Source organism: Lactuca serriola, chromosome 5 (genome assembly GCF_051521515.1).
Source record: "Lactuca serriola cultivar US96UC23 chromosome 5, Lser_US96UC23_V15, whole genome shotgun sequence".
Lineage (NCBI taxonomy): Eukaryota > Viridiplantae > Streptophyta > Magnoliopsida > Asterales > Asteraceae > Lactuca > Lactuca serriola.
This window is the reverse complement of record NC_136412.1, coordinates 160,645,493-160,666,656: the sequence shown is the minus strand read 5'-3', so window position 1 is coordinate 160,666,656 and position 21,164 is coordinate 160,645,493. Positions and strand designations below refer to the sequence as shown.

Below are 21,164 nucleotides of genomic sequence, written 5' to 3'. Positions count from 1 at the left end.
CCCGAGTAGCACCTCCATGCGCATCCTCCAAATTGTATAGTTCGTCGATGTCAAAATCGGACATTGGAACGTGAACGACATATGTTCCTTAGCCGGGGGTTGGGACGATTCTCCTCCCGACATCTCGGTTCAATTTCTGATTACTCCACACAAATAAAAAATTGATTTGTTTTTTTTCGAAAAATAAATTCTCACGTGAATTGAATTAATGTAATTGCTCCTTTAATTCAAAGTTGGACAAATTTGGGCCAATTAGAATAAGCCAAACACGAATGAGAATAAGGCCCAAAGTCAAACAAAAAAAAACACGTTCTTTAGGGCAAAAGACGCCTTCTTCACCGATCTGTTGCAGGTTCTCGATTTCTACAAGCGGGACCACACCACACGAGGCAGACGCACGTAGACGATTTCACAGCAAGAACACCGAGTAGCGGTCGATCAGACTTTGCGAACAGGAACCAACAATTCACTGTTCCGAACAGGTTTACTGCTTTATGTCTCACACGGGGTCTCTCTCCACAGTAGGTATACAATAGAAGAACCAGAGTTCTAAAGGTTCTGCACACGAACTCCTTCTCTGAAATCAGATTCTCTTCTCCTGATGTTACCTTGTCTGTCACAGGCTCAGGCTCACGAAAACAGCAAAGCTTTTACACTGGTAACTCTCCACACGAACATAACTGCTTCAAACTCAAGCAGAAAAATTCGTAGATGGTGTTCACCACAGCAGAAATTCACAACACAGGTTCCTTCTATCCCTTTGTTCTGATACCAATTAAAGAGGTAATTGCATAAACTCGCAAACTTTATTATTGAAGAAAACTATCTCAAAAACTCCAATTTCCCTTATTACAGGATCCTATCAGGCATCTATATATACCGAACAAAACACATCAGTATAAGCCTAGGAAACTGAAAGTAAACATCTAATACTTTCCATATAAAATAGTCCTTATTACTCAAGGAACCTATGAAACCTTGAACAACACTCCAAGGTACTTGGACAGCACTCCAAGTTATCGCCATCTGGGTCAGATCACGTAATGCTCCCATATCTGACTCAGATATTTGCCAACAGGTGGGTATGTAACTTTTGTTAAAACTATTACAGGCAAGACAATCCAGATTCATATGGGAGTTTTGGATACCATTGGTAATTTGAAGGCAAAGATTCAGGAGATAAAAGGGATTCCACCACTTCATCAGCATTTGGTCACTTCTGCAAAGATCCTTGAGGATGTTAGAACTTTGGCCGATTATAATATCCAACAAGAATCTACATTGGATCTGGTTCCGAGGTTTGGAGGAGGTGATATGTGGATTTTTTTTGTTGGGTTTTTCAGGGAAGAGTTCAAGACCATCATGCTGGAGGTAGAAAGCTCGGACACCATTAAAGATGTGAAGGCAAAGATTGAGGAGATGGAGTGCATTCCCATTGAGCAACAGAGACTTTATTTTAATTCTAAGGAACTAAATAATAGGCTGACTCTGCTTGATCATAGTATTCAGCACGAGTCTAGTCTGTTCCTTCGCTGTGTAACTGCAGATGGTCGATCATGAAGATAATGTATCATTTTGATCATAAATTCTGAATTTAGCTATTCATGTATTCTCTTGAAGAGGAGAGTGACTGAGGAGCCAAGTGTGGATGAAATTCAGTGATGTTTTTTTTTTTTTTTTTTTTTATCTTATTTTTACTCGATTTTATATGTCATTTATACGAATGGCCAAATTAATTGTTCCATCAACTTTCCCAATAAAATGTTTGCTTTCCCTTCAAATGTGCTACTACGTAATTAGTAACTAAGATCACCGGTAACAAGCTATGATAATCTTCCTAAAGGCGTTTGAATTTCATTAATTTTTTAGAATCATTAAATCCTGCAGTTACTGTCTCAAAACAATGAAACTGTTTCATGCCAATCTCATAGCAATCAAGAAAATTATGCTTAGAATCTTGTAACTAGTAAGATACAATTGAAGGTTTAGCGTATCTTGTAACAACTCCTTGAAGTACATGAACTAGTGACAAAAGATGGAAAAAAACATTCTTGATTCCGTGCCCTTTTAAATTTTCTCAAAACTTGATTTCAACAATTCTTTGAGACTCTACTTTGTAGGTTATTTTCTAAGTATAACAAACATAGTAACCAGGAAATACATCAAAATGATTTCAACTATTCTTTGAGACTCTACTTTGGTGTATCACCGGATCAGAATAACATCTCATTTGTGAAAGCATTTTTTTATCATCTGACAACTACTATCAATCAATGTATGCGCTCTTCGATTCTAGAAGGTTGTGCCTATTGAGAATTTTTATTAGAATGTCTTTACTTTTGTTAAGAGCGATCGGTGCGGGCAACGTCGTCGAAGGGATATCCGACGTGGACGCCTAATAACGCTGGTATAACGTCGGGAACACCGCACCGGCTTCCCGTTTTTTGGTGTTACGTCGTCGGGCGTTGTTGTGGCGATGGGAGAAAATGTATTCGTTGATTGGTTGATTCAAAAATCTAACTGTTTGAAACTTTACCGTTTTCAAACGGTCACAAACTTTAAAAAAAAAAATTCTCTATACATATAAATACACCACATTTACTCTTTATATTTTACAAAACAAACAAATCCTTTCAATATATACATCATTTCAATTTCATTTTTCCTATTGAATGTTAAAAAATGGATCCTTTTGATCCGTTCCATCCATACAATCATGATGTTGATGAGGAAGATATATTTGTGGGTATGATGCATCAATATGTTACCGACATGATACTGCAAGAGCCAGCTCCACTACGGACCAAACGTACGACATTGAACAGAGATTGTGAAGAGGGGCATAAACGTCTAGTACACGATTATTTTGTGGATGATTGTGTCTACCAACCAAAAGATTTCAAAAGAAGGTTTTGCTTGCGGAAAAGTGTATTTCAACGAATAGTCAATGCAATGGAAAGCAGGTAATTCTATTATATGGTTTTTTTTTAATTATTAAGTAATTGTTAGGTAATTTTATTACATGTTTTTTTAGATTATTAAATAATTGTTAGGTTATTTTATTACATGTTTTTTAGATTATTAAATAATTGTTAGGTAATTTTATTATATGTTTTTTAGATTATTAAATAATTGTTAGGTAATTTTATTATATGTTTTTTAGGTATGAATATTTCCAACTAAGGTACGATGCGAGAGGTAAACGAAGTTTTACAGGGTTGCAAAAATGTGCTGCTGCAATCAAGCTTATGGCTATGGGGGAGTCACCCGATTCTATTGATGACTATATGAGAATGTCAGAGCGAACTGCACGAAAAAGTTTGTACAGATTGGCGAGAGGTGTTATCGAAACCTTCGGTTACAAATACTTGCGCAAACCTTCATTGAATGACATACAACAACTATATCCGGCGCATGAAGAACGACATGGTTTTCCGGGAATGCTTGGAAGCATTGATTGCACAAAGTGGATATGGAGAAATTGTCCTGTGGCGTGGAAAAGGTCAATACACAAGTGGTCGTATTGGATCGCCTTCATTAGTATTAGAGGCGGTTGCATCACAAGACTTATGGATTTGACATGCTTTTTTTGGAGTTGCGGGTTCGAACAATGACGTAAACGTTCTTGATTAGTCACCAATATTTCAGGACCTTTTGATGGGAAAGGCACCGGATGCTCCTTTCACAGTCAATGTCCATGAGTATAAGTTCGGGTATTACCTCACGGATGGAATATATCCAGCATATTCCACGTTCGTGAAGGCGTTTCGACACCCGATAGAACCAAGAGATAAATTTTTCAAGAGAAGACAGGAAGGAGCACGTAAGGACGTGGAACGTGCTTTCGGAGTTCTGAAAGCAAAATGGCACATAGTTGAACATGCGGCACGGCCATATGAGTTGGACAGACTACGAGATATTATGTATGCATGTATCATTATGTGACATCCCCAAAATCTCGGCCAGAAAAGACTGATTTTCATTTATGCTTTTAAATATTTTCAGAGTAAATCCTTTTGATTTGAAAGAGTTGCGGAATTTGTTCCCAAAACAAAACATGATAAAATAATATTTATCAAAACATTTCATCAAGAGATGCATTTCATTATATAATCAAAACTCGGGATGTCATGTTCCGATACAGACCATAAAGCATAAATGATAAACATTACAAGTCATTCAACAAATATATACATATACAGACTTGTAAACAAAACAACAAGATGATCCATCCATCTTACGCCCTTGTGTCATTTCCTGTAATACAAATAAAACTGAGTGGGTCAGGCTTGGGAGCCTGGTGAGCATATAGGGTTTTCAACCCACAATAAATAAATTATATTTAATTTCACCAACCAATCACTATCCCGATTACCCATTCCCGTTATCCTCACTTTACGTCCCAAAAACAACTATCTCAAGGGACCTAATCTAGGATTTTCATCGGGACGGACATCACTGCGAAGGGGTTTCCTCAACAATAGATATCCTAAAGGCAACCATGAGGGGGATAGAGTACACCGGTGAACACATCGTTCACAACACCTACAGGTTATGAACCTGCTAGCGTTCCACTGGACTGTCTAGAAAGAGTCCGTGGTCGTTATCCATACTCCGCTGAATAACTAGATCAACAACAACAACAACATCGAGGCCTCTCATCTGTTTATTACACACCAACTATCTACCCATGTTCTACCCAACATATTAGTAGATAAAATATATATTTTCATACGTAGTTTAAAGAAAACCTGTATAGCATGCTTTAATCAACACATATATCGCATAACAGATGAGGCACACACACACATAACACCTATCTCATAAAGAAATAAGCAGATCTATAAGATAGAAGAGAGTGAATACTCATTCACACATAACACAACCAAATATATACACATAGCACGTATTTTTATATAAAATACTTCGTATTATTGTATTAGAAGAAATAACTACACACTCACTTGATCAGAAGATGATCGGACAGCGCTACGGCTTATAGAAGTAGTATTCCTCAGCAGATCTGGAAGATCTCCTCGAAAATCGAACTTCTCGCGGGCAGAGCTTCGACTCGGGAACCGCGCTTCTCGGGATCTTCGGGGTCTCGGGACTTGCCTCGGGGCTAGAGTATGATATCGGGGCTTCGGGGTAGCTTCGGCACGAAAAACGATGCAAAAGACTAGAGAGAAGAGAAGAAAATGAACAACAAAGAAGGCTGTCTTCGGATCCTTTATATAGAGGCTGGAGCCTCGGAGTACGCGGGGCGTACAAGCGTACGCAGCGCGTACGCGTCCGAAATCGTCATTGCATGCGTCATCCGAAGTGTCGACACTATCGGAGTACGCGGGGCGTTCTCGCGTACGCAGGGCGTTCCTCGGATCAGACGGGTGACTCGGCTTCGGATAATACCTCCGAATTTTGATTTAATTTTAATTACAAAATGATTAATAAACTTCGGAAATTCATAACTTCTTCATACGAACTCTGTTTTCGACGTTCTTTATATCCACGGAAAGGTGAGACCACGCTTTACGACTTTCGTTTAGACTCTGTCGGCTAATTTTGACTTTATTTTTATTAATTATTTTTAATAGGCCGCGACAGAAACTTTCGTTATAAATTCATAACTTCTTCGTTTGACGTCCGGTCTCGCCTAACTTTTTATCCCTTCGATACCAACAATGAGATCTTCGATTCTCATTTAGATTGCTTTGGCTAACAACCGCTCGATCTCAATTCGAGTATAACAGGCTGTATACCGCTAAGCCGGAACTTCGATAAATCATAACTTCCTCATACGAAGTCAGATTTGGGCGTTCTATATATATTCGGAAACCTCGTTTCGACTACTACAACATTAACCAAAGATATTAAGTTTATTTTACACTTAAATTTTGACGCTTATTTTTATTCTTAATTAATCAGACCACATAATTAAGCAATTAAGCACAAAACACATAATACTCAAATAATACATTCTTATTATTTCAAAACGGGTTACAAAGGTTAACCTAGACTATTTCATTGCTAAAAATTGCAAGCCCGGAAACACAGGCGTTACACATTATGCATAACATGGTGGTTGAAGATAAAGGAAGAAACATTGCGGAGTATTCACCTACCGAACCAAGACACATTCAATTTCAACCAGGGACATCAGAATACATACATAGAGTCGTTGATATCCAAGATCAACGAAAACACAAACACCTACGAGAAGACTTGACAAATCGTATCTATGATGGTAGTGAAGTTTGAGTAATTTAGATCGAAAATGTAATTTGTTTTGTCTTTGCTTTTTTTTTTGTATCTAAATGTGGTTTTATCCTTAGTTGTAATTTTTTTTAATGTTGTTTTTAATTTAGGATTTTTATTGTTATCGTTATTTTTAAAAATGTTATGTTTAATTTAATATTTAATTTATATTACATAATGTCATAAATAAAAATAATAAATAAATTCGAAAATATAGAAAGTAAAAACATCAAAAAAAATCAAATACAACATAAGTGGTGTTATTACATGTTATTAGGTGTTGCCCATTTCCACCTTCGGTGTTATAACAACCATTATGACTAGGATGATGATGTGGCAACTTTTTGGTGTGGTAACATGTAATAACATGTTGCCCACACCCACCAGCCTAACAATGGCTTTTCGAGTATAGATTTATAGAGCATTAATGTGGGGCTCAAATAAATGCAACGGTTTAATATTATTATTTCTCAACCCAAAACATAAAAGTTTGGTCGGGAATTTTTAAGACGCGAGGTGTTTGCGGTTTCTAAAAATCAAAACCCGAGACGACACTTTCTTTCACCCGTTTGTTTAAAAATAATATTAAAATAATCAAACGAACTTATTTTTCCCAAAAATAAGTATAAGTGAACTTGACTTATAATATGAAGTGGTTGACTTTTAGGGTTTGACCGAATGGAAATTTCGGGTTGTCACATCATCCCCCTGTTAAAGGGAATTTCGTCCCAAATTTAGAATTTAGGTAAGGAAGTAGGCACGAATGATCGAGTCATGAGGTGGGAAAACTTCCTAATCGATTGGTTCTCGCGCTCCTAAGTGAAATCGGGTCCTCGGTTGGTATCCCAACGAACCTTTACTAAATGGCGACGGCTTTGCTTCGTCCGCTTGACTTCTTGGTCGAGGGTCACTACGGTTCTAATACGAAGGTGAGGATCTTGACGAGTGGACTTACAAGAGTCCTAACGGAAAGGTATGGTTTCAAGATCGAGATGCGAAGAGTAGAATGTGCGTTTCTGAGTTCGCGGAGTAGGTCTAGTTTGTGCGAGGTACAGGACCGATTCTGGTAAGAATCTCTGAAGTCCTAACTATCTTGGATTAAGCTTTCCACGCTTTACGAAGCGTATTTAAGCCTTTCCTAGAGTGAGATTCCTTAAGGAATTTGGTCTCTCACTTGGAATTCCAATGGTTCCTTCTCTTGCTTATCTTCCCTGTCAAGGGCCATCCCTTGTTGGGTCAAATTCGAAAGGGTTTCTGTGATTTGTGCAGAGTTCTGGATGATCTATGACAGTAGGTTTGTAAGACCTAGAATTTGGCGAATTCCTGTCGGCGGCTCTGGAGTCGACAAATTCTCAACGGTTTTGACAAATCGAAAGACTACTCAAAATTTCCCACACCACTAATAGCGTGTCTTAGGAAATTTTGACTCTTCAATTCCAAAACTTGTGTTCAGAGAACTTTGCGAAAAGTATCTCCGAAGGAAATGTTTCCACGGGTTCCTTCTTACTACGAGGGTAGATAAGTAAGTCATCATATGGGGAAATGACGAACTGATCTAAGTAAGAAAGACGGACCCTATTCATTAAACTCATGAATACTATGGGCGTATTGGTCCTATCTGAGGGGTATCACTACGGACTCGAAGTGTCCTTATCAAGTTTGGAAGGTAGTGTTCCAAACATCCTTCTCTAACACTCGAACTGGTGATATTCGGATCTCAGGTCCATTTCTGAAAGTAATTCTTTCCTTGTGTTTGCTCAACTAATTCATCTATGCGAGGCAGAGATAACGATTTCTAATGGGAATCTGGACGGAGTCCTCGATATCTGAGGAACATACGAAGCAATCCGTCGATCTCTGGAAGAATAAGACTGGGGCTCTCTAGGGTGAGAAGCCTAGTCTTCCGATTCTATTTCTGTGTAGTTCGCTAAGTTGTCCCTGCTGTTCTTGTATCTCCGTAGGTGTTTTGACTGAAGGAAGATCTGTTTACAGGTGTCATACTGGGTTCTAGGTTTGTTCACATGATGATGCGATTACTCGTAGTCTTGGGCGGTCTCCGTCCTGAAGTTCATATTAGAATTCATACATGGTTCAACGATCACTATCTCGTGTATACGAGTCGTATATAATTAAGGTTGAAAAGATAGTCGAATAACTGATTCTTCTTTAAGCTCACCCCTATCGGGGAAAAAGATGTTAAAGTGAAACCATCAATTCTAAACCTGTAGAACCTTGATTATATATCACCCTTATGTATACATTCTTCAGTGATAGATTAACCGTATGAATCTTCGGGTCGAACTTGACGTACTACACGAGTGGTACTTCGGGGATTTCTTCGGAAAAGAAAGGAATAGGAGGTACTCCATGCATGAGTACTTCGGTGTTCCGATATGAAGGTTTCGCTAAAAGGCGATTTCGAAGAAAGAGATGCACGTATGAAGCTGTTTTCGCGAGGATTAAATTGAATCGAGTCGTATGATAATGTCGGAATCATACTAAAACTTAAAGACATTAGATTTGAACATAAGACGTTTTATAGACAAAACACAACCGTGCAATCATCAAAAGAGTTACAGTACTTTAGACTTACAATAAGACCGTTGCTGCGAATGAGGTATACTACGAAAGACACGTATATGCAGCACGAGCATCCTTATACCGACAGGATCTCGCAAAAAGGTAAGAATCTAGTTGCACTAGTTCTGGATAGTTTATAAGTCTGTTACAACGAAAAGCCTAAATTACATTAATGAGGGTCCGATGTAGTTTCTCCTGCAGCTGTGATCTTGAGAATTTTCCTGTCTGCACCCGAGTTCTTCACTATCGGGCAATCCTTCTTGAGGTGTCCAATTTCACCGCATTGGTGACATATCTGGACAGCACCAACATTGGTGGTGGAAGTGAAATGTCAAGCTAGAGTGACGTGGACACGAGTGTTCTCCTTGTTCATCCACTTTGGAATTTTCCTTTCATAGGGTCTAGTTTTAACACCACCATCATAAGCCTGGTTGACTCTGATGTCAGGGGCTTGAGTGATGGGTCGTGCCGGTGCTCCACAGCTACTAGCATGGTGCCCTATTTTTAGGCAATTACAACATTGAGTCTCATGGCAAGCCCCACGATGATGGAAACTACACTTATCACACTTCAGGAGTTTTCCCTCGTATGGTCAGCTCGGTATGGGGATGGCAGTAGAGGTTTCCACATGCTGTTTTTGCGTGAACAGCCTGTGAGATTTCTTGCGTTCTTTCTGGGCTTAACGCTTTCGTTTCTTGTTCTTTGATTTTCGACTTTGCGAGCCAGTAACTGTTGCTGTTTGATGACTTCTTGGATTGATACTACGATCGAAATCTTCAATCCCATCATCAGTATTGGTTGTGCTGATAGCACTACAGTGTGAAAGGACAGTTTTCACGGCGGCCATCACGGCAGTTGTAATTGTGGCTTGAAAAGTAGCGGCGTCCATAGGAAAAGTAGAGGTTTCGTTGCTTGGCTGATTGTTTCCGGATGACGACATGATTCTGTAACACGAAAGATAACGATTTTGTGAGTGATTCTGGTTGACCCTAGGTGTACTTCGATTTGTTCAAGTAAAGAGTAAGACTATGTTCTCAAAAGTTTGACCTACATCCCTATGATGCAGTCCTAGTACGGATTGGAAGTATGTTCGCGAAGGTTTGACCTACATCCCTATGATGCGGTCCTAGTACGGAAGGGAAGTGAGTTTGTAGAATGTTCTCAAGACGTTTTTCGTTCATGCCGAGGTATCGTTGGTTGGTGAATAACATGATCCAACCACTGAAGGAGACTTGGAAATGGCTCCGGAGTTAAATTACTATAATCTAATGACTTGACTAAAGCATGTTCAGATAGACTCAAATGAAAGTATGATAAGAGTACTTGAATGAAGAATGACACAGAAGTTAGCTGACTGTCAATATCTTTGATATTCACGACATAAAGATTCAGAAAAATGACCTTGTAAAGGTCTTACATCATATCCAGAGAAGATAGTTCTTGACAGCATAAAGACCTAACCAAAAGTACTTACAGTACAAGATAATTTCATAGAAAATGCCACATCGGGCAAAGATAGAAAAAACGGTTCCTTCATAACAAGGAAAATAAAGTAAAGCATCTATTACTGGCAACGGTCATCCCTCTGGTGAACTCTCAGTTCGGCCAGTTGACGTTCCACTTCAAGTAGGTGTCTTTCGTACACCCTCTGGCGTACTCGGAGCTCTATCACTTCGGCTCGTGATTCAGCCAGTGCTTGCAGTAGGGTTTCATGGTTTCTCTTAGATCTCTCGCGAGCATCTTCTAGACGAATGGTGCGGAGGGTATGCATTCTCGCATCGGCAACAACTTCGGTGATCTAATGTAGGGCTGTCCTGCCTTGAATCTCATTTCAGGCCATTCTGCGGAGCAAGATTGGCAAGATTCTGTCTGCTGAGCCCCCATTACTCAGGTCATAGAAGCTTCGGTCACCATTAAATGGCATGGGCTGATCTTGTCCTTGGCTCCATGTTTCCAAGCATTCCACCCACTCAGGCATTGGGCCATGAAAAGCCGGACGAGGGTTAGGAATTTTAACGGGAGCTGCCTGGGGTAGGTTCTCAACCTCGGGTTCAGAGTCAGCATCATCCGAAAGGTCTTCATCATGGTGATCATTCAAAGGGATAGGATGATCATTCTATGGTTCTTCTTCAAACCATCCAGCAATGACCTCATTCGGAAGGTACTGGTTGCCGTGGGGATGGAGTCCAGCCATGTTATATACGCGAGAATTGGGGTAAGAAAATAATTATTAGATGAACTAGCTAGATAATTATTTAGAAAATCTTCATTAGTTACATCGCTATTTGTGAAGTGCATACCAGTTATATGTAATCGAAACAGGATAGGCCTTCGAATATGTGACCTTAACTCCAATTTCACACAGAATAGGGGTAAAGTAAAATTTTCACAGATTCTAAGTCTATAACATCCTAATTACATATAGCCTTAGTGTATCCACTTAGCAACTATTAACTTAGTAATGAAGATCCCGTTTTAGTTCTCAAGTATAACATACTTATAGTAACACCAAATACTCCTATAGTATTTTAAGTTTGAATGTTATGTTCTACTGTTCTCATTGTGGTAGGGTTGGTAAGATTTTAGCATTGTTGCAACCACACAACTACACTTAGGCACATGCTAGTCAACCCTCGGATAATATAGTTGATCAGGCTATATCTTCCCAGTTTTGACTATATGTCTCTAAGTCCACTTGTGTTGCCCAACAATCGTAATTCTTTTGTACTGTCCTAGTGACACTTGATTTTAGTATGAATGCAGGCACGTATACCTAATTAAATATTTTATTATTTTAAGTATAAACTCTTTGTTAGAGTATTTTTAATCCCATTGTATTTATAGTTAGTATATCTTTTATGGGTTGATATACTTAATTCACTATAAACAATGCTCTGATACCAATCTGTTACACCCCAAAACCAAGAACGGTGGAAACGTTCTGGGGCGGAGGACGTCATGTACAGTATCACAACAATGAAAAGTAGTAAACAAGCAACAACATCATCCATTGCATTAATAATATAATTATTTTACAAGTGTGTTCTGTCAGATTTTGATAAACACTAAAGCATAAATCAAAATGAAAGATGAGTCTTGAACGGGCTCCATCTTCTCTAAACCTTGCATCGGTACCTGTCTATGTCTGACCTGAGGATACAAGTTATTTTGAAAGAGAGTATCAGCTTTAAAGCTGGTGAGATCATAAGTATTTTAGTGTATTAATTTGTATGTATATGAACTATAAGTATTGAGAATGTATATGAACTGTAAGTATAACAATGTTTTGTAAATCAACTGTAAATGTTTGAAAAACCCTAGAAATCCCTATGATTCCTACTATTATATAGGGGTGTCTTCTACCAAGACCTAACTGCTCTGAATGTAGTCTTCTACCAAGACCTAACTGCTCTGAATGTAGTCTTCTACCAAGACCTAACTGCTCTGAATGTAGTCTTCTACCAAGACCTAACTGCTCTGAGTGTAGTCTTCTACCAAGACCTAACTTCTCTAAATGTTCGTTTCTTGTAAAAGTGTGTAATTTTCCAAGTGTAACTATCATTAACAAAATATAGTTTTTAAATTTAATGTTTAAGTGAAAAGATCACTAAAAATATGTAAAGGGAAAATTAATGTAGTACTGTAGTGTAGTGCTATAAGAACTACTTCTGTACTAACTACCTTATACCGGATTTATATTAAGACATCATGTGATTAATTGTACCATACTATCGACTGGTAACAACGACAAAGGTATGGTTGTAAAAAGAAATGATGTTTGGCACCTGCAGACCTGCAGGTCCGGCTGTAGCTAGCAGCAAGGTGTAGGATAGTCAATCCAGTATAGATCTATACACAAACTCACGCTCTCCCTCCAAGAGAATTCTGTCTACAACTCGGGCCATGACATTTAAGGCATGCTCCGTTACAGTGGATCACAATTTTGTCAACGTATTTATGTATATGTAATGTACTGAAATGTTCTACGGTCGTAAACTCCTAACCTTTTGACCATTTGATGATTTGAAGTCTTCTAAGCTATTCCAAGCATTCCTACTTCATGATTTAGCCTTAGGAAGTGTTGATCCTTAGGGAGTAAACTCATTTTCAGAGTGTTCCTTAAACCCCAAACACACTAGCCTTTCCCTACAACACTTAGATGCAACCCTTGAGACTTATAACACTTGTATAAAGTGTTTAGCATGTCCTTGAGTGTCTTAACTTTGTTTATTAGTTGTTCAAAGACTAATTGTTTATATACATATATCCTTATATGTTATTAGGATCTTTGTGCGTGTCTAAGTCTCCACTTGACACCAAGCACTTATCTGACACATCCTTCCGATCCACTTACTACAGGTGAGTTCATACCCCTTAATCAATGTTTTAACTGTTTTTAAATGTTTTATGGGGGGGGGGGGGTGGATACAAGTAGAATTATGCTATTTATTATATCAATCACATGTGATTAATAAGCAACATTAAAATGATTGGCTACTCATTAGCCGTTTTACCAAACAGTTTCCATCAAATGTTTTCTTAAACATTTTATATGTTTAAAACTCCTTGTTAAACTGTTCATTTTACTCTACATGTCACATTTCAAACTTATTTACAATTGTGTTTTAAAACAAATGTTTCTTTATACTAAACTGTTTTATCAAACCCATGCCTTCAAACCGTTTTATAGATTAACATCATGTCGATCTTTTCTTAGATAACAATTATGTTCAAAGGTTTTACAAAACTTATTTTATGCTTTTATATTATAAATTGCATGCCTTTATATGTATAGTTATATAAGAAATGTTTAAAAGACTTAGGAAGGCTATCCACGTTGTTTCCTTTTCCTCGATTTGGATGTGGTCTGATGGGATATCGGGTACCCGTCCGAAGGTCGTTTAAGTATTAGTTATATATCATGTGTACATATATAGTCATAAAGGTCCTTCCAGTTCAGCCAATGACCTTGGGTAGCAAGGGTATACATCCATGTTCATACGTACTAGTTAGATTACTAGTAAACTACCATATGGGTAGTTTAGGAAGATACTAGAACTATTACTAGAACGTGATATCATACAATGAGTCAGTTCATTCATGAGTCAATACTTGCTAGAACATTACAATACATTACTATTCTTACTAGATATAGAGAACATACATTACAGCCAGAACATTACAGTACATTACTATACTTGCTAGATAGAGAGAGAACACATATTACACCTAGCAGACGTAGAACATTTCAGTACATTACATATACATAAATACGTTGACAAAATTGTGATCCACTGTAACAGAGCATGCCTTAAATGTCATGGCCCAAGTTGTAGCCAGAATTCTCTTGGAGGGAGAGCGTGAGTTTGCGTATAGATCTATACTGGATTGACTATCCTACACCTTGCTGCTAGCTACAGCCGGACCTGCAGGTGCCAAACGTCATTTCTTTTTACGACCATACCTTTGTCGTTGTTACCAGTCGATAGTATGGTACAATTAATCACATGATGCCTTAATATAAATCCGGTTTAAGGTAGTTAGTACAGAAGTAGTTCTTATAGCACTACACTACAGTACTACATTAATTTTCCCTTTACATATTTTTAGTGATCTTTTCACTTAAACATTAAATGTAAAAACTATATTTTGTTAATGATAGTTACACTTGGAAAATTACACACTTTTACAAGAAACGAACATTTAGAGAAGTTAGGTCTTGGTAGAAGACTACACTCATAGCAGTTAGGTCTTGGTAGAAGACTACATTCAGAGCAGTTAGGTCTTGGTAGAAGACTACATTCAGAGCAGTTAGGTCTTGGTAGAAGACACCCTTATATAATAGTAGGAATCATAGGGATTTCTAGGGTTTTTCAAACATTTACAGTTGATTTACAAAACATTGTTATACTTACAGTTCATATACATTCTCAATACTTATAGTTCATATACATACAAATTCTTACATACAAATTAATACACTAAAATACTTATGATCTCACCAGCTTTAAAGCTGATACTCTCTTTCAAAATAACTTGTATCCTCAGGTCAGACATAGACAGGTACCGATGCAAGGTTTAGAGAAGATGGAGCCCGTTCAAGACTCATCTTTCATTTTGATTTATGCTTTAGTGTTTATCAAAATCTGACAGAACACACTTGTAAAAATAATTATATTATTAATGCAATGGATGATGTTGTTGCTTGTTTACTACTTTTCATTGTTGTGATACTGTACATGACGTCCTCCGCCCCAGAACGTTTCCACCGTTCTTGGTTTTGGGGTGTGACAGATTAAGAAAAACATTAATTACCACTAACTTTATTAATAAAATGACAGTTTTGTCCTTACTTTGCATTTAATGTTCCATTAAATGCTTAGTTGGTTAGGTAATAATAAGGGGGTATTTTGGTAAAAATGTTATTTATTTTTAGAAGTGGACTATTATTTTGGGACAAACGAAAAACGAAAGATGGACTATAATTTTGGGACGGTGAGAGTATTATTTTGTTTCCAGAGGGGTGGAACCATAAGTGAGTACTTCTGTTATCTGTTTTTCAAATGAATTTTGTCATGATATATAATTAAGTTTACATAACTAACATGGTTATACTTGATACCAATTGGTTAAAAGAGTATTGTCTGTGTCACCATTCAAACCACAACGCTCATTACACTTAAGGACCAGCATTTGAACATATCAAATCACAACACTCACTATAATTAAGTATCACTATGTATCTTAGGTGTTATTGAAAAAATATAGTACCTTTTAATCTAGTATTCCACATGATAGCGATTCATGATGTGATCTTGATGTGGGTCAGTTGAATACTAGTTTTCTGACTAGTACCTTTGAAACTTTGTTACAACTACTTGCCTATTTTCATCTGGTGAGAATCGACCAATCTATTTCATTAATTGATCCCACAATAATAACCGACTATGAACTTTTAGAATAATAAAATTATTCATATATTAAACAAGTTAATATAGAGCACAACAAGTATTGATGTTATGATCATTTCCCAGTATATCAAAACATTATATAATAGTTGTTGTCACAATGTTCGAATATCTAAATACTAAATCCAAATCAAAATCTCATTTCTAGAACAATAAAGTCTTACATCTAAAGACTAAACTTAATTTATGTGAATTATGTGTTACTATCATATCCATATTCAACTTTACTCTTGGTATATTTAGATATTGTGGAGAATATGATTGGTATTCTTTCGTGACATAGAATCTCTTAGCTTGATTAAGTATACTCTCGAAGTCACAAAGATTTCTATGTGATCTTTGAATGGCAGAAATCATCAAAGTTTTTCAATGAACTCATTCATCAAATCATATTAGATTTTAACTTCTAAAGTAGTGTATTCTTATTTTGTAGTAGATTGTGTCATTTTGTTTTGCTTGGACCCCATTGCAAATAAACTTACTCTTCATCCCACAATGACATTACAATCCAATTATAATTCATAATTATATATATTTGTTTTGAAATCAGAATCTTAGGTAGCTCTTTAGATAAAGATTTTATTCTAAACTAATTTGTCACAACTAGGAATTCTGATGCTTGTAACAACAACAATGACAACCTTTGTGAACCAAAAATGTGAAAGCATGTATGATGCTTATTCAATAACAACAAATTGTCCATCAAACACTCTATGTAAGCACTTCAAATAGACAACAACGAATTGGAAACCCTAGAAATCCCGGTTTAAGTCCATTATGGACTAGGATTTCCTTATTGGGCCTAATGGGCCAATAAGCCTCCAATTTGACTATTTTGGGCTTATAACTCTTAAATGGGCTCTAATTGGACCCACTTCCATTTATTTTAACATTTTGGGCCATATTGGGCCTAGAATGAACAAAAATACCCTAATGGACCATATTGGGCCATAACTAACCTAATTAGATTTAATGGGCTATGAAACCCATTATTTTTGCCAAATTGGGCCGTAATTCATCATAGGAGCCGAATGGGCCAAAAATCATTAAAAATGGGCCCATAAGATGGAATTAAGCACCAAAAATCTCAATGGGCCAAAAATCTCTCTTCTTTCTTCCCTTTTCTCGGCCCAAAAAGAAACCAAAAAAAAGAGAAATAAGAGAAGGGTTGACTTTAGGAGGTGCCACCTCCTTATTGCACACCATGCACCCATGCATAGACATACATGTATCTAGACTAGTCATCTCGCCCTCTCTCTTTTCCTTTGGCCGAAGACACCAAACACACACACACACACACACACACACACACACCTCGCAAATTCTCTCTAAAACACTCTCAAGATCATCCTCTTCTTCTTTGAAGATCCCGAAAATTTGGCTAGAAATCTAAGGATTTTCATCAAGTAGTTCACATCCTTGGTAAGTTATTGCTTTGATTCATAACATATCTTCTTCATTTCATCAACAATCTCCCTTATCTCATACAAAATTTGTGATCTTGCCTCTTAGAACACATCTAAGTCAAAAATCCTCCAAGAAGCTTGCTAGGCCGAGAATAGCATCAAACTTCTTCTATTCTTCATCAAAACCGAAACCACAAACTCAAGGTGAGTTCATACCCCTCTCTTTCTCGGTTTTTATACGTTTGATGGGGGAGAATACAAGAAAATGTGTAGATCTATGTGTATGTGTATGCTATGTATGTTTTAATGCATGTATGTGTGATTCTATGTGTTTTTGTGGTGAATATGTAACCAAAAGAGAAGAAATTTGGAGATCTATGACATAAGAAGGAAAAAAAATATGACCTAATGTATACTACACTAAACAAGTCAAGAGAAGTACCCTCTAAGATTCAAATCAACATGTTGCAACATAAACAAAATTTATGGGCTTAAATTGTCAAATAAACAAAAGTTGGGTTAAAATCGTCATTCATCGTTTTCTCAAGGGTCAAAAGAGTCAAAACAATTACAATAAATGTTTTTATGAATACTATGCTTTTCAAAGGACTTGAAATGTAAATATTAGCTTAATGGGCTAAATTTTGGTCTTTTCGGCCCAATAAGCCCAAAGTTGCGAAAAATATAAATTTCAAAGGGCTGAAATGGTAAATTCTTCAAAACAGGGGATAAAAAGTTAAACAAAACTGTTTCGATGGTTAAAAATGCCTTTCTTTTCCAAAAAGGATCAAAAATGTAAAGTTTTTGGATTTTGGGCAAAAGTTGGAAAAGTTGCAAAAGTTTTGGCTTTAACCGAAAAATATTGTTCTGGAAGGGCTGAAACTGCCAAAGAATAAATTTTGAGCTAGAAATATCATTTGAACAAGTTTATGACTCAAAAGTGTCAAGAAAAGAGTTTAAGGGCAAAAAAATGTCTTTTTTTTTATATATATAAGGGACTAAAATTGTCGTTTTTATTAAAGAAGGACTGAAAAAGGTCAAACCAATATTCATAAGTCAATTTATTTTATTTTCTAGAATATTGAGTCAAAAATACTAAACTACGAAGTACAAAAATTGAAAGATGAATACACGCATAACTCCAAGTAACGTTATAAACAAATCGATCGGTCTCGAGTCGATACAAAAGTAACAATCGTTCAATCAAATCCACCAACAATCGTAAAATACCTAAGACAAGTAAACATTCCAAAACCTTGGGCTTAGAGGCTTCAATCATGCTTGTTGGACCTTTGTGATCCATTAACATGATCTTTGGGCTCAAGGGATAATGATAATATATGTTATTGGGCCTTCTATGACCCAATTCCATATGGAAAGGACCCTCAATGGTTTTTGAGCACTATTGGGCCTTAGTGGCCAATTAGCATTGCTAGTAAGGTCAAAGTAATCAAATGTGAAATGGGCCAACGTGTCCTTCGCACACCGACAGCCTAAAATAACTCACGAAAGCAGCAGGACTTTGTACTCCTCTTCTCCTCATTTGCTAGGCTTATGAGTAATCAAAGTAAACAGATTCAGGTTGTTAATCAATAGTAATCAAGGTTTTTTGGATTTAAGTGAGTAATAACAGGCGACACCTCTAAGGATCGTTCGTAGTCTGTAGTTATAACTAGTCATTATCATGCATGGTTATAACGACCCACAACCATTAATTAATCCAATACCATCCGACTAATCAAGGAAGAGTAATCAAAATCATTCATTGTGGCGGTATAACAATTTGAGAAATAATTGTATTTTATGTATTTGGAAAACATCGGGTTTTCCGGGGAAGTTCAACATTTTTCACTTGTACGTTTAATACAAAGTTTTTCAATTATACATGTTTTGAAATCATCATGCATATATTTACGGATCTTCACACCTTTTTATAAACGATGGTCTTTTTAGAAAATATCGGATTTTCTGGGTTGTTTTTGTTCAAACTACACAAAACATTTTCATATCAAAGCTGCTTATGAACTCACCAACATTCCATATGTTGACCGTTTTCAAAATGACTTGTATTCTCAGGTAATAGGTAAGTTGAGGGATAAGTACCAAATATGTTAGTGCGTTTTTTCTTTTGAAAACTATCAAACAATTTATGTATGGAATTGTAACGTTAAAACAATGTACTTGATGTGATCAATGTTAGTTGTAATATGTTGATGCATGGTGATGTTTATGTTATGATTCATGTATATTCATTGTGATAATATTCAATTTAAGTCACGCGAGCCCTCGGACGTTTCCGCCGTCTGGTTCGGGGGTGTGACAGGTTGGTATCAGAGTTCTGTTTATAGTGAACTAGCATATCTAACCACATATTGATATGCAACTATAAACCAAAGAGTGACAAAACAAATTTGAACAAAACAAAACAAATAAAACACAACGATAAAACACCCCTACTCGTAAGACATAGGAAAAATAACATAATACTAGATCAAATAAGATGATACTTGCATCTCGGTTAAGCCAGGACTGTTCATAGCCGTATTAAGGAGTGAATGTAGCCTGATCAAATACATTTCCTCTGAGATACAACTATCACATGCCCCGAGGAAATCGCGATTGTAGGTAAGCCTAAAAACATACCCCTTTATCACCAAGAATAGAACATCAACTCAATTATACAATAGTTAAAACGTATTAGGATTAATGATAGTATATTCGTATACCTTCTCTCAGTCACCATGGAAGGGGAACACCAGGGCATTCCGTTTCATCCGGTCTTAGTGGCCCGCGGGATGATCGAAGATGAGTGTGAGGGAGGTCAGGGGGAGAGCACATGATGTGGGGCCTGACGAGTACATGGACTTAGACTACGAGTTTGATGGGATCGATGACCACATGGAGGAAGAACAAGACTCAGGCGAGGACTCTGCCACATCACCTGTCAACGAGGTGCAACAAGACCACCCCGCCCCACCAGGGAATCCCGCAAGGGAGAATCACTCTCCGGAAGCTGAGATTGCTGTTCTGCAGCAACAACTATTTGCCATGGAAGCACAAGCAGTGCAAGCTGAGCAGGAGAGGGATGAAGTCATTAGAGAAATGACTGAGATGGCCCAGTTGTTGACACAACACTTCGATATATGACCTCGCTGCAGTCGTAGGGCGCTCCATAGAGTGTTAGGAGTAGACTTACCTATTGGTACTATGATTTATGCTATGTACTATCGACTCTATGTTTAAGTGATTACACTACTCACATAGTCATTACGCTGCCAAACTTGCACCACTTATGTATGCTCTTTCGAGCAAATTTTCATGTATCAAAGTGCAGATAATATTAATGGGAAATTTTATGTGTTCTACTATGATGTTGTAATCTGCTATGTGTTATATATCCATGATTGTATGCTAATTTGTGAAATTACTTAAGTTTGTGCCACACACCTAGTTTATAGGACCACAGTCTCATAAAAACCATAGGCACTCAACATCTTTCCGTTCCATGACAGAAAGATGTCTCAACGACCAACCCACGGAAACCGTGGGCCAACCCCACCCGAAGTCAACTCAGTTGCATTCCAAGCAGCTGTATCTGTTGCGGTCACTGCAGCCATGGCGCAAATCCACCAAGGGAACAATGGTGGAGTCAATGGACAAGGGGCTGGAAGCTCAAACAACGAGATGAATCAAGGAACTACCAAGACATGATCCTACAAAGATTTCACCAATGTCAAACCATGAACCTTTAATGGCACTAGGGGAATGTTAACTCTGAAAAGATGGATCGAGAAGATGGAATCGGTGTTCGAGATATGCAAATGCCCTGAGGAAATGAAGGTGAAGTTTGCCGCATGCACTTTCATTGATCAAGCTCTTACTTGGTGGAATGGACACGTAGAAGCCATGACTCTTCCCGTAGCCAACTCTATGCCATGGGCGGAGATGAAAGAAA

The 21,164-nt window shown here is 37.4% G+C and overlaps 2 protein-coding genes across 2 annotated transcripts; both read left to right on the top strand.

Moving 5' to 3' along the window:
• The first annotated feature begins 711 nt into the window (after nt 1-711).
• On the top strand, nt 712-1,560 carry LOC145049915 (polyubiquitin-like). Its single transcript, XM_078998251.1, has 2 exons — nt 712-745; nt 1,112-1,560. Exons 1-2 carry the CDS (start codon nt 712-714, stop codon nt 1,558-1,560), a joined length of 483 nt encoding a protein of 160 aa, XP_078854377.1.
• Nucleotides 1,561-2,682: 1,122 nt separating this feature from the next.
• LOC145049914 (uncharacterized) lies at nt 2,683-3,614 on the top strand. The gene is made up of 2 exons (XM_078998250.1): nt 2,683-2,963; nt 3,164-3,614. The coding sequence occupies exons 1-2, from the start codon at nt 2,683-2,685 to the stop codon at nt 3,612-3,614; spliced, it is 732 nt and encodes a 243-aa protein (XP_078854376.1).
• Nucleotides 3,615-21,164: the final 17,550 nt, after the last annotated feature.

Bases quoted from the DNA above. Each gene is read 5' to 3' on its own strand.
- LOC145049915 (XM_078998251.1), top strand. From the start codon at position 712: ATGGTGTTCACCACAGCAGAAATTCACAACACAG. The intron at 746-1,111 runs GTTCCTTCTATC...AAACTATTACAG, and splicing joins AGCAGAAATTCACAACACAG to GCAAGACAATCCAGATTCAT.
- LOC145049914 (XM_078998250.1), top strand. From the start codon at position 2,683: ATGGATCCTTTTGATCCGTTCCATCCATACAATCATGATGTTGATGAG. The intron at 2,964-3,163 runs GTAATTCTATTA...TATGTTTTTTAG, and splicing joins GTCAATGCAATGGAAAGCAG to GTATGAATATTTCCAACTAA.